Source organism: Pantherophis guttatus, chromosome 14, assembly GCF_059756535.1.
Source record: "Pantherophis guttatus breed Tessera chromosome 14, ASM5975653v1, whole genome shotgun sequence".
Lineage (NCBI taxonomy): Eukaryota > Metazoa > Chordata > Lepidosauria > Squamata > Colubridae > Pantherophis > Pantherophis guttatus.
Genome location: NC_142076.1, coordinates 10,236,531 through 10,249,256, shown reverse-complemented (window position 1 = coordinate 10,249,256; position 12,726 = coordinate 10,236,531). Strand labels below are relative to the sequence as shown.

Sequence of the window (12,726 nt, the reverse complement as noted above, 5' to 3'; positions counted from 1 at the left end):
TACTAAAGTCCCAGCCAGTCCTGTCTCATACCGGGAAACAGCTATCAAATCAACTGTAATCTCTCCAATCTTCATTAGACATAACAGAGTTGGAAGGGACCTTGGAGATCTTCTAGTCCAGGGGTCGGCAACCTTAATCACTCAAAGAACCATTTGGACCTGTTTCCCACAGAAAAGAAAACACCGGGAGCCACAAAACCCTTCCCGTGCCTGACTATTTCTCGAGCGGCCACAAAACTAGCATATGTAGTTGAATTAAACGTTCTGTTTTCTCCTGAAACTTTTCTTTTCTTGGATTTATCCATGGTTGGCCTACCGGGGGTCGAAAAGCTCAATAAATTGTGTGCCGGAGGATGTCGCACATTGGCAGTTGTGGCGCATATTTTGAGCAACAGGGAGCTGCAGGAGAGGGGTGAAAGAGCCACATGCAGCTCCAGAGCCACAGGTTGCTGATCCCTGTTCTAGTCCAACCCCCTGCTCAGTCAGGAAACCCTATACCATGTCAGACAAATGGTTGGCCAATCTCTTCTTACAAACTTCCAGCATTGGAGCATTTACAACTTCTGGAGGCAAGTTGTTGATTGTTCTCACTGTTAGGCAATTTCTCCTTCATTCTAGGTTGCTTCTCTCCTGATTAGTTTCCATGCTTTGCTTCTTGTTCTGCCCTCAGGTGCTTTGAAGAATAGGTGGACCCCCTCTTCTTTGTGGCAACCCCTCAAACATTGGGACACTTCTATCACGTCCCCCTTATCACTAGACTTGACGTACTGGCTTCCTGCAACCGTTCTTCATGTTGTTTCATGACAAAACGAGGCCTGCTCCTATTGGCTTTCATTTAAAATGGCTGCAGAATCCAGATCTTTCCTCTATAACGCTGTGGCCCGTGGTTTGAAAACTGGGATAACAAAGCTTAAGTGTGGATCATTGTCTCCCTCGTCTTCCCCCTCGGGAAAGAAATAGCTTGCTTCTGAATGGCTTTCCCTTCCCGATCAGCTGCTGGCTCATCCTCTGAATTAAAGGAAGGCCCAGGCCTGTTCGTTGGCAGCACGAAAACAGCACGCTTGTCAAATGCGTGTGTCTGAGAGGAATTTCTCCAAGCCAGCCATCTGCATTGGCACGTGATCGCAGGAAGCTTGCAGACAGCCTGGCTTCGCCGTGTCTCAGCCAGAAAGTCCCTGGAGAGGGGAGACCAGCTCTCAAGTTTGGGCTGGTGTGCCTGAGACAAATTGGATGTGACACACAGATTGTGCATGTAGAACATTTCCAGACTGGGTGGAAAGCTTGACCTGACACATGGAAGGACCTTGAAGGGGCCATCAATCCTTAACTGGCAAATTAAAAGGAAGGAGAATATCCAAATCCTGGCCAGGAGGTCCCCAGGAGGTTAAGAAGGCGACGTGGTGGCCAGCTGTTCAACCAGCTGTTTGAGCTGATCTTTAAATAGCAAATTTTATCCGGGCATTGAGCCGAGGCTAGAAATTCTGCCCGTTTCCCTTCCCCTACGAGGTCACATTCGGTCTGGTGAAGCAGCCCTTGCTTTGGAAACGTTTCTGGAGGTTTAAAAAAAATCAGGTTTGATGAAAGTTTCTTAGGAGGGAAGGAAATATTTTTAAATTTCTCGTGTTGGGTGGAAGCTTGTTAAAAAGAGATCCAATCTAGAAGTAAGAATGGAATGGAATGGAAGGGAAGGGAAGGGAAGGGAAGGGAAGGGAAGGGAAGGGAAGAGAAGAGAAGAGAAGAGAAGAGAAGAGAAGAGAAGAGAAGAGAAGAGAAGAGAAGAGAAGAGAAGAGAAGAGAAGAGAAAGAATTAGGAAAGAATGGAATGGAATGGAATGGAATGGAATGGAATGGAATGGAATAGAATAGAATAGAATAGAATAGAATAGAATAGAATAGAATAGAATAGAATAGAATAGAATAGAATTCTTTATTGGCCAAGTGTGATTGGACACACAAGGAATTTGTCTTTGGTGCATATGCTCTCAGTGTACATAAAAGAAAAGATACATTCATCAAGAATCATAAGGTACAACACTTAATGATAGTCATAGGGTATGTAAGGAGAATGTTTATGACAGGGAGAACAATTAATCAGTGGAATAGCTTGACTTTCAGAGTTCTAGGTGCTCCATCGCTGGAGGTTTTCAAAAATAGATGACAACCCTTTGATTGGGATATGGTATAAAATCTCCTGCCATGATCAGGGGAGTAGAAGACTTTCGAGGTCTGCAGCAGCAGCCCAAAAAGCCAATGCAATCCTAAATTGCATTAACAGAGGGATACAATCAAGATCAAGTGAGGTTCTAATACCACTCTGTAATGCCTTAGAAAGACCACACCTAGAATACTGCATCCAGTTTTGGTCACCACACTATAAAAAAGATGTTGAGACTCTAGAAGAAGTGCAGAAAAGAGCAACCAAGAGGATTAGGGGACTGGAGGCTAAAACATACGATGGACGGTTGCAGGAACTGGGCATGGCTAGTCTAGTGAAGAGAAGGATTAGGGGAGACATGATAGCCGTCTTCCAATATTTGAGGGGCTGCCACAGAGAGGAGAGAGGGTCAAGCTCTCTTCCAAGGCACCTGAAGGCCAGACAAGGAATAATGGATGGAAACAGAACAAGGAGAGATTCAACCTAGAAATAAGAAGGAACTTTCTGACAGTGGGAACAATCAACCGATGGAAGAGAAGTCGCCTTCGGAAGTTGTGGGAGCTTCATCCCTGGAAACTTTCAAGAAGAGACTGGACTGCCATCTGTCAAAAATGGTGTAGGGTCTCCTGCTTGGGCGGGGATTGGACTAGATGACCTCTAAGGTCCCTTCCAACTCTGACAATCTGTCAATCTCTAACTATTTCTTTCTAAATATTTAAAAATTGTTAACTTCCTGCAGGGACGGGGAGGGCTCCTCTTCAATTGCAGATTACCTGTTCTTTTTAAAAAATATGACATTCTACTCAACACAATAGTTGAGTAACGGAGAATGGCTTAAATTACCTGGTTTTTCAGCGGTATTGATCGATGGTTCTTGAAAAATCCAATACACCTTTTAGCTCAACAATAGATTCCCCAGAGAGCAGGCTAATCTTGGTGAAATGTGACAGGGTTTGGAAATAAGAGCACACAGACGAGCTCATCAGAAAGTCAGCAACGTATACACACTCGCTTCAATGCAGCATGTGGGTTTCATAGGTTATAGCAGGTGGCTCTTAGCTGACCTTCAAATAGCTTAGTAGGGTTAGAGTTATGACTTAGATAGGAACTGTCCAGAATTTCCAGGGATAGCTAAACTGGAAAGTTAAACAAAGTCCCAGAAGAAGAACATCGCGAACCATTTCCTATTGTGGCCCGTCAGCGGCCTGTGCAGATTGTAGCTGATTCTGAAAATGAGGAGGCTGGTGTGGTGCTGCTCCAGCAGCCTGTGCAGCTGGCGCTTGAGTCGGACAGTGAGGAGGCTGGAGAAGATGTGGTGCCAGAGGCGGGGATTCCGCCAGGGCCTTCAGAACCTCCAGAAGCTCCCATAAGTGAGGAAGACGAAGAGGAGGAGCCTTTTCTCAATGCACGGGTGCGCAGAACTGCCAAAAGGCAGGAGTAGCTCCTCAGGAGGAGCTCTCCTCGAGAGGAAGGCTTGGGGCTAATTGGCCACTCCCTTAGCCTATTTAAGGAGGAACACCGATTGAAGCAAGCTGTAGGGAACAACTTTAGTTCACTCTCCTTCGTGTCTGCAAAATTGCTTCTGGGCTTTCTGCCAACCCTAGTAAGACTGTGATTACCTTATTTTAGGATTCTTGTAGGCTGTTAAGACAGTTTATTAACAGTCTTTGTTTGAAAAAGACTGAGTTATTTTAGTAAATTAAACTTTGTACAGACTTTGTGTGTGCTGCGTTCTTTGGGGTCCATAGATGGGGCAGAACATTTCCAATTTGTTACCAAGAAAATCATGTGGACCTCAAGCTAAGCACAATTTAGACCCGTGTTTCTCAATGTTGGCAACTCTAAAGACATGTGGACTTCAACTCCCAGAATTCCCCCAGCCAGCCAGGGGGACGAAAACTTGGGGCAGCTCACAACAGCAACACAACCCCCAAAAAAACATTAAAAGCAAAAATCTGGCATGTCAGCCATTATTTTCCAATCCAGCTAACATCACCATCTTTAGTCTTTAACTAGGCACTGGGGGAGGGGGAACAGAATGGAGGGCAGGGTAGGAGGAATCAAAACAATCTTATGCCATCATTTGAACATACAGTAATCCACTGTGGATTACGACGTTACTCAACCTCTGCAATTTTAAGATAGCAATAGCACTTAGACTTATATATTACTTTATAGTGCTTTACAGCCCTCTCTAAGCGGTTACAGAGTCAGCCTCTTACCCCCAACAACCTGTATCCACATTTGATCCACCTCGGAAGGAGGGAAGGCTGAGTCAGCCTTGAGCCAGTCAGGATCGAACTGCTGGCAGTCAGCAGAGTTAGCCTGCAATACTACATTCTAACCATTGGGCACCATGGAAGGAAGGAAGGAAGGAAGGAAGGAAGGAAGGAAGGAAGGAAGGAAGGAAGGAAGGAAGGAAATATACCACTTCACAGTGCTTTTACAGCCCTCTCTAAGTGGTTTACAGAGTCAGTCTCTTGCCCCCAACAATCTGGGTCCTCATTTTACCCACCTCGGAAGGATGGAAGGCTGAATCAACCTTGAACTGGTGAGATCCAAACTGCCAGATTGCAGTCAGCCGGCAGTCAGCAGAAATAGCCTGCAGTTACACTGTGCCACCACGGCTGACTGAAGCATGCTGACTGGGGAATTCTGGGAGTTGAAGTCCGCACATCTTAAAGGTGCTGAGATTGAGAACCTCTGGGTTACAGGACAGGTGTGAAAGGTGAGAGGGAACATGTTTAGGGCACAAAGAAAAAGAAAAAGCACTGGGATCGGAAGACAAGTGCCTCGTAAAGTCAAGAGAGCCTATGGTAAAATAGACAGGTGGGTCGAGAGGGACCCAAAAAGTCAAAAGTTTGGTCATGACCCTTTTAAAAAGATGTCACTGCTGACACACAAAACACAAAACCCCTTGCGTAGAGGCTGTTTGTGGAAGAGGTCTGAGCAGTGGTGAGTTTCAAAATTTTTTACTACCGGTTCTGTGGGTGTGGCTTGGTGGGCGTGGCTTGGTGGGTGTGGGAGGGGAAGGATACTCTAAAATCTCCATTTCCTCCCAATCAGCTGGGACTCGGGAGGCAGAGAATAGATGGAGGTGGAGCCAGTCAGAATTTTTACTACCAGTTCTCCGAACTACTCAAAATTTCCGCTACCGGTTCTCCAGAACTGGTCAGAACCTGCTGAAACCCAACTCTGGATCTGAGATAAAATTGCTCATAAAATGCACCTATTTTACGGAGCAGAAATTATCTGTGATTTATTTTGCTAGCGCATAAAGTAAGGCTGTATAGGGAGACGAATGTTGTGGCCCCTCAGCAGCCCTCGGGTGAACTCTCTGTGTAAATCAAAGTAATCTAATGGTTTGTTTTCCTATTTATTGAAGAAACTCCGGTGTTTTTTTTTTTTTCCCGTACCTTACTTGGCTTAAAATGCAAAACAAACTCTTTAGGGCAGTGATGGCGAAGCTTTTCGGCACCGAGTGCCCAAACTGGAATGCGTGTGTATGCGTGTTCATGGGCATGCGCCAGAGCACCGGAAATCTGAAGACTAGCTGGCTGGTGTGCGCATGCCTGTTTTTTTGGCCTTTTTTGGGGGCATTTTCTGGGCTGTTTTTCAGGCCACTTTTTGGACCGTTTTTGGCCCCCCAAAAATGCCCTGAAAAACAGCCTGAAAATGGCGCGAAAAATGGCCTGTTTTTTTAATAATAATAATAATAATAATAATAATAATAATAATAATAATAATAATAATAATAATAATAATAATTTTATTTCTATACCGCCCTTCTCCCGAAAGACTCAGGGTGGTGTACAGCCAATTTAAAAACACAGGACACAACAATAATTAATAATTAAAATAATTAAATAGATTTGGCCGATTTAAAACCCCAAAAATTAAAATACCCCAATTTAAAATTATTATGTTGATAGCCCTGCTATATTTTGGCCATTTTCCGGCACTCCAGCACTTTCAAAGACCAGCTGGCCGGCGCACATGTGCACATTTTGAAATCAGAACAGCAGCTGGCGATGGCGCACGTGCTCACAGAGAGGGCTCTGCATGCCACCTCTGGCATGCGTGCCATAGGTTCGCCATCACGGCTTTAGGGCTGAGCACAGTGAGGGACTCCAGCTGAACTCCCATCCGCGAAGAGTTCATGAATTAACTAAGCAGGGATCAATAATTCAAGAACAGTCCTTATCACCCCACGATGACAAGACTTGTAGCCAAATCCTGCTCTTTTTGCTCTGCAATTTTGCTCTGCTGGTCCCAGGGATGGCTGCTTTCTCGTTCATTCAACCGGTGCCGCTTTTGGTTCATTACAGATTTTTTTAAAAGGTAGCAATTTCATGAGTTGGAGACTTGGCTATGGCCCCTTCATGTCATGCTCTTAGCATTAATATGGAACGGCATTTGTTGTTGCTGTTGTTTTTGGCAATTTCCCAGGGAAGGATTCTTCTGAGAAGGGCTGAGTTCAGGATACTGGTCAGTGGTGGGTTCTGTGGGTGTGGCTTGGTGGGCATGGCAGGGGAAGGATACCATAAAATCTCCATTCCCACCCCACTCCAAGGGAACGATACTGCAAAATCCCCATTTCCTCCCGATCAGCTGGGACTTGGGAGGCAGAGAATAGATGCCAGTCAGAATTTTTACTACTGGTTCTCCGAACTACACAAAATTTCCACTACTGCTTCTCCAGAACTGGTCAGAACCTGCTGAAACCCACCTCTGATACTAGTAGTGTAATGATCACGCAATTAAAGGAGAAAGAGGGGAGGGGAGTCTCGGCAAGACAACTGGGGTTTTACCGTTCCAGAGAGGGGCCCAAAAGAAGACACTGGACAGTCCTGAACTGCACGGAGAAGGGAGAAAAAGGTTCAGGGCAGCCACACCCTATACCCGCGATGGCGAACCTATGGCACGCGTGCCAGAAGTGACACACAGAGCCATCTCTCCGGTCACGCATCGCCCATTGCTCTTCTGGGTTCTGGCGTGCTGGCCAGCTGGCCTTCACGTGAGCAGGAGCACCAGAAACTGGAAAAGAAGCCACCCAGCGTGCAGGTGCGCGCCAGGTGGCGGCTCTTCCAGTTTCCGGCATGCATATGCACACCGTCCACCTGGTCTTACAGTTTCTGGTGCACCTGTGGGTGCGAAGACCAGCTGGACAGTGCACATGCGCATGCCAGAAACTGGAAGATCATCTTCCCGGCATGCGCATTTGCACTGGGCGACTGCTCTTCTGGTTTCTGGTGTGCACGCATGCACGCTCCTATTTCAGCACCCGGTGCTGAAAAGGTTCACCAACACTACCCTAGAACTTCCCAGTACATCTGTTATTAGATTAGAAGGTTATAGCTTTAGTCTGGCAAGATTAAAGGTAAAGGTTTCCTGTGTCTAGTCCGACTCTAGGGGGCAGTGCTCATCTCCATTTCCTAGCCGAAGGAGCCAGCATTGTCCGAAGATGCTTCTGTGGTTACGTGACCAGCATGATTATACACCAAGGTACACAGAAGTCTGTTCCTTCCCACCAAAGCTGTACCTGTTTATCTACTCGCATTTGCGTGCTTTCGAACTGCTAGGATGGCAGAAGAGGTTTACGGTAGCCTCATCTTATGATCTCCCAGGCAGGGTATATCTATTAGGTTAGAAGGTGATAGCTTTAGTTTGGCAAGATTCTGTCTGTTGGGTGTAAACCAATAAAAATATTGGACTTGATTGGATTCTACGGTGTCTGACATCTAATGTTTCTCTGTGTTGTGTTCCAGAGTGATCTTGGAAAATGTCGAACCTTGGCAACAGCGATACCAAGCCCCCTTGTCTACCCCGGAATGGACTTGTTAAACTCCCCACCCAGGCCAATGGACTCGGCTCCGCGAGCATCACCAAAGGGACCCCAGCAATGAAAAACCGCTTGTGCCAGTCTTCCGTGCCTGCAATCCTCAGCCCAGCCTTAATGAATCACAGTGACCTGTCCATGCCCGGTCTCACTTCACCATTGTCTTTGGCGGCTCTGGCAGGAGGACCTTCAGGAGCCACCGTGGTGGGACTTCCCACCGACGGGATTTCTCCAGCCAATGGGGACATCCCATCCCTGGAAGACCTCTCTGGCTCCCCCACCAAAAGACATCTGGCCGTGGATGAAAAGATCCTGAACCGTTTATTTATGTACTTTTCGGCCTGTGAGAAATGTGTCCTGGCCCAGGTGTGCAAAGCGTGGAGGAGGGTCTTGTATCAACCCAAATTTTGGGTGGGTCTCACGCCGGTGCTGGACACCAAAGAGCTCTACAATGTCCTGCCCAATGGAGATAAGGAGTTTGTCAACCTTCAAGGTTTCGCCATCCGGGGGTTTGACGGTTTCTGCCTCGTGGGGGTTTCCGACTTGGACATCTGTGAGTTCATCGATAATTACGCCCTCTCCAAAAAAGGGGTGAAATCTATGAGCCTTAAGAGATCGACCATCACGGATGCAGGGCTTGAGGTAGGTCTTCGGCTTCCAGGGTGATGGCTCTGCCTCTGTTGCAGAGTTCAGCCTGGGCTCTCTAGACTGGAGGTAGCTCCTCAACAGTTGTTGCCATTTTGTCCTTTTTTTTAAAAAAAAAAATGGAACTAATGGAGAAAGTTATGGAATAGATGACCATGATCAAAAAAAGCAAGTTGGCATCAAGGAGAATCTGATGAAAGTTCTGCCTCGTTTTTATGTGGCTTACATGCAGGGGTGAAATGCTACTGGTTCACACCGGTTCGGGAAAACCGGTAGTTAAAAAAAGCTACCGGTTCGTCTGAACCGGTATTTCCGACGATCAGCTGTGCCGCGATTTATATTCCCTAGAAAGCAGGAAATCCTGCTCTCTAGCGAATCTAAATCACGCGGCACAGCTGTTCTACTTACCTTCTTAAGCCTTTTTCTGCGCGCAGCGTGCGTTTGGGACACACTGTGCATGCATGCATAGCGTGCGTTTGGGATGCAGTGTGCATGCATGTGTGCAGCGTGCGTTTGGCGTGCACGGCGCATGCGCAGGCAGTGAACTGGTGGCAAACCACGGAGGATTTGACCATTACCTACCTGCAAAATGTGTTGGGACTGCTGGAGGTCTTTCTGCACCAATCCCACCCAGCCCAGCCCACTTTAAAGAGAATCAGATAGGTTTATAGCCCTCTCCACTTTGGAGAAAGGGTCCAAAGGGTCACTGCAATAGGTGTGTAAGGAAAGCTTTTATGTCTCCGGGTGTCTTTGCATAAATCAGATTCACCTGTGGGCTTCCACTAGAGGTGTCTTCTCGCTACCACAAATGCTCGTGTGAATAGCTCCCGAAATAGGGGACATTTAACAGCCTTTAATTCAGAGATTCCAGATGGAATATGCACATTAGATGAAATCTATGGAGATTCTCAGTCATCCAGGTCACGGTTGTCCCAAAGGTGCTTTTTTCAAGAGGCAACTGGACTTTCTGGTTTTTTCTTCGAAGACATTGCACTTCTCATCCAAAAAGCTTCTTCAGTTTGAAAAATCATTTATTTTGAGATAGCATCAAAGCTTGACACTGAAGTAGCTTCTCGGATGAGAAGCAAAACAACATCTTCAAAGAAAAAGCAGAAAGTCCAGTTGCCTCTTGAAAAAGCACCTTTGGGATTATATGAAGTCTGTGCCGTATTGTTATTAGAAATCGGCTCTATGTGTTGCATGGACCATCCCCTCTGCTTTGTCAACCATGGCTTAGTCTCAAGTGGGAACCTAGCCACTATAGCAGTGATGGCTAACCTTTTTGCCATCACGTGCCAGGAGTGGGGTGGGGTTTGCGCGTGCGGATACCCATAATTCTATGTGTCCTGCCCCCGACCCTCCCCCTGCTCCCCTGCTCCTGGCACATGATGGCACGGTAGGACCATTTTTTGCTCTCCCCAGCCTCTAGAGCCTTTCTGGGAGTCTGGGGAGGGTGAAAACAAATCCCCCCCCCGGAGGCCCTCCAGAGGCCGAAAACAGCCCATTGGCCAACTTCCGGTGGGGCTGGAAAGGCCGTTTTTTGCTCTCCCCGGCTGGAAAGGCCGTTTTTTGCTCTCCCCAGCCTCCAGAACCGTTCTGGGAGTCAGCCTTCCCCACCTCCTGGAGGCCCTCCGGAGGCCGAAAACGGCCCGTTTGCCAACTTCTGGTCCCACCAGAAATTGGCAAATGGTCCGTTTCCGGCCTCCGGAGGGCCTCCGGGGAGGGAGGCTGTTTTTGCCCTCCCCAGACTCCTAGAGAGGCTCTGGAGAGAGTAAAACGGGCCTTCCCCATCACCCCCTGAGGCCCTTGGGAGGCAGGAAACAGCCTGTTCCCTACTTCTGGTGGGCTCAGAAGGCCCGAAAATCAGCTGGCTGGCGCACGCATACACACCAGAGCTGAGCTCACGTGCCCACCGATATGGCTACACGTGCCATCTGTGGTACGCGTGCCATAGGTTCGCCATCACAGCACTATAGATTATTCAGCCAACCACAGTTAAGGTCAACCATGGCTTAGCACAATGTGGGAACTCAGCCAATAAGTCTCGCTTCCAATGGCATCTCACCCATGCAAGATTTTGCAACTTGACTCCACATGCTTTGTGGAGCAGGAAGCCCTGATTTGTTGTACAAAACACCAGATGAATTAGATCCGACTCTGGTTCTTTTTCTGAGGGGTATCCAGCCCTGGTGGATAGGTGGCCTTGTTCCCAAGAAGCCACCATTTCCCATCAGCGCAAGCCAGGGGTGTCTCCACATGCTGCCTAAAGCCCATTGGAACAGATGTCTTTCTGAGATATTTTAGCAGATGAGCCAAGTTGCTATTAGCGAGCAATTATGATTACAGTAATTGGAAAACTTGTCTTTGATCGTTTCCCGTGTCCTGATATAGTAACGGAACTAAAATAGAGTAACAGGGAGGTTTTTTTTTTTAAAAAAAGAACCTTAATCTTAAATCATCATATTGCAGATTATTTCGTTCCCAACTGATTAATCAAGCAAATGGCTCTCGATGACTTTAGCAATTAAAAGTGTTGATTTTTATACTGGTTGAGACTAAAGTAGTACTGTCTGCTTGAGTGAAACATATGATTTTGGCTATATCTGAGAGGAAAGCACGGAAGATTAAACCAGAGGAATTTGGTCTACCAAGCATTTGCAATGATATCACTTGCGCAAGACGAAAATGGCGGATTTGGTATTAGCAGCATCCGGGAGACATAATTTCAGGGGTGAAATCCAGCAGGTTCTGACAGGTTCTGGAGAACCGGTAGCGGAAATTTTGAGCAGTTCGGACAACCGGTAGCAGAAATTTTGAGCAGATCGGAGAACTGGTAGCAGAAATTTTGAGTAGTTTGGAGAACCGGTAGCGGAAATTTTGAGCAGTTTGGAGAACCAGTAGTGGAAATTTTGAGCAGTTCGGAGAACCGGTAGCGGAAATTTTGAGCAGTTTGGAGAACCGGTAGCAGAAATTTTGAGCAGATCGGAGAACTGGTAGTGGAAATTTTGAGTAGTTTGGAGAACCGGCAAATACCATCTCTGGCTGGCCCCAAAGTGGGGAGGGAATGGTGAGTTTGCAATATCCTTCCCCTGGAGTGGGGTGGGAATGGAGATTTTACAGTATCCTTCCCCTGCCACGCCCACCAAGCCATGCCCACCAAGCCACGGCCACAGAACTGGTAGTAAAAAAAGTTGGATTTCACCATTGCATAATTTGTATCATTGGCATGATGAAGAACAAAACACCATTACGGCTTCTTGTATCTTTCCTCTGAAACAAAACTAGATGCAAGAGATGACCAGGCTGAGTGTGAGGAAGGGGTCAAACACGTCATCAGTCTTGAGTCTCTTCGATCCCACAAGAGATCTAAGTCCAGCCCACCTTGAATTCCTTTGACTCTTATCGACCGCCAATTTCCTTTGGCTGTTAGTAGTTCAGATTCTTGTAGAGAGCTTAGCGCTTGCAATAAATCTTTATATCCATTTGAACTCCCTGGATTTCCGGATTTCCCTGGGGCTATAGTAATTTAAACCACAGATATGAACCTTCCCCGACTATGAAGGAACATCAGGAAGATAGGAAGATGCCTCAAATTGAAGCATATGTTATTTAATCTAGGACCGGGAAAATTGTGGTCCTCCAGATGTTGCTGAGATACATCCCCTCAGCATCATTCGCTGTTGGCCATATTGAGTGGGGCTACTGGGAGTTGAAGTTTAGCAATATCCAGAGAGGCATCTGGACCCTCACCAGTGGTGGGATTCTACCGGTTCGGACCAGTTCAGGCGAACCATTAGCTCCAACTTTCAGCCGTGAGCAAACCGATTCTCTTCGCCCGCCCCTGCGTTATACTCACCTATATTTCCATTTCCGAAGCCCAGCTGATCGGCGCGGTAGAGTGGACTGCCACTTCTCAGCTGTTTTTCTTGCCAGCAGCAATGCGGGAGGTGAGTTTTCACCAAACTGCATACGCACATGCAGCAAACCAGTTGTTAAACCAGTAGGATCCCACCCCTGACCCTCGCCCACTCTTTGATTTAGCCAATATTGAGAGCATCCCAGTCATTGGTGGGTTTCAAAATATTTT

General features: G+C 47.0%; 1 protein-coding gene and 1 long non-coding RNA gene across 4 annotated transcripts in view; one reads left to right on the top strand and one right to left on the bottom strand.

Annotated features, from left to right (window-relative positions):
* The window catches only part of LOC132712219 (uncharacterized), a 97,240-nt gene that overhangs the window by 59,270 nt on the left and 25,244 nt on the right, over window positions 1-12,726 (bottom strand). The window lies entirely within an intron of this gene.
* Window positions 1-12,726, top strand: part of FBXL16 (F-box and leucine rich repeat protein 16) — a 68,883-nt gene that overhangs the window by 37,105 nt on the left and 19,052 nt on the right. For both annotated transcript variants that reach the window (XR_009622888.2, XM_034420468.3), the window contains exon 2: window positions 7,924-8,636. Coding sequence is in view for 1 of the 2 variants with exons in the window: in XM_034420468.3 (XP_034276359.1) it covers window positions 7,938-8,636 (699 nt within the window). In the remaining variant the exon portion in view is untranslated. The remainder of the gene's footprint in view (window positions 1-7,923; window positions 8,637-12,726) is intronic.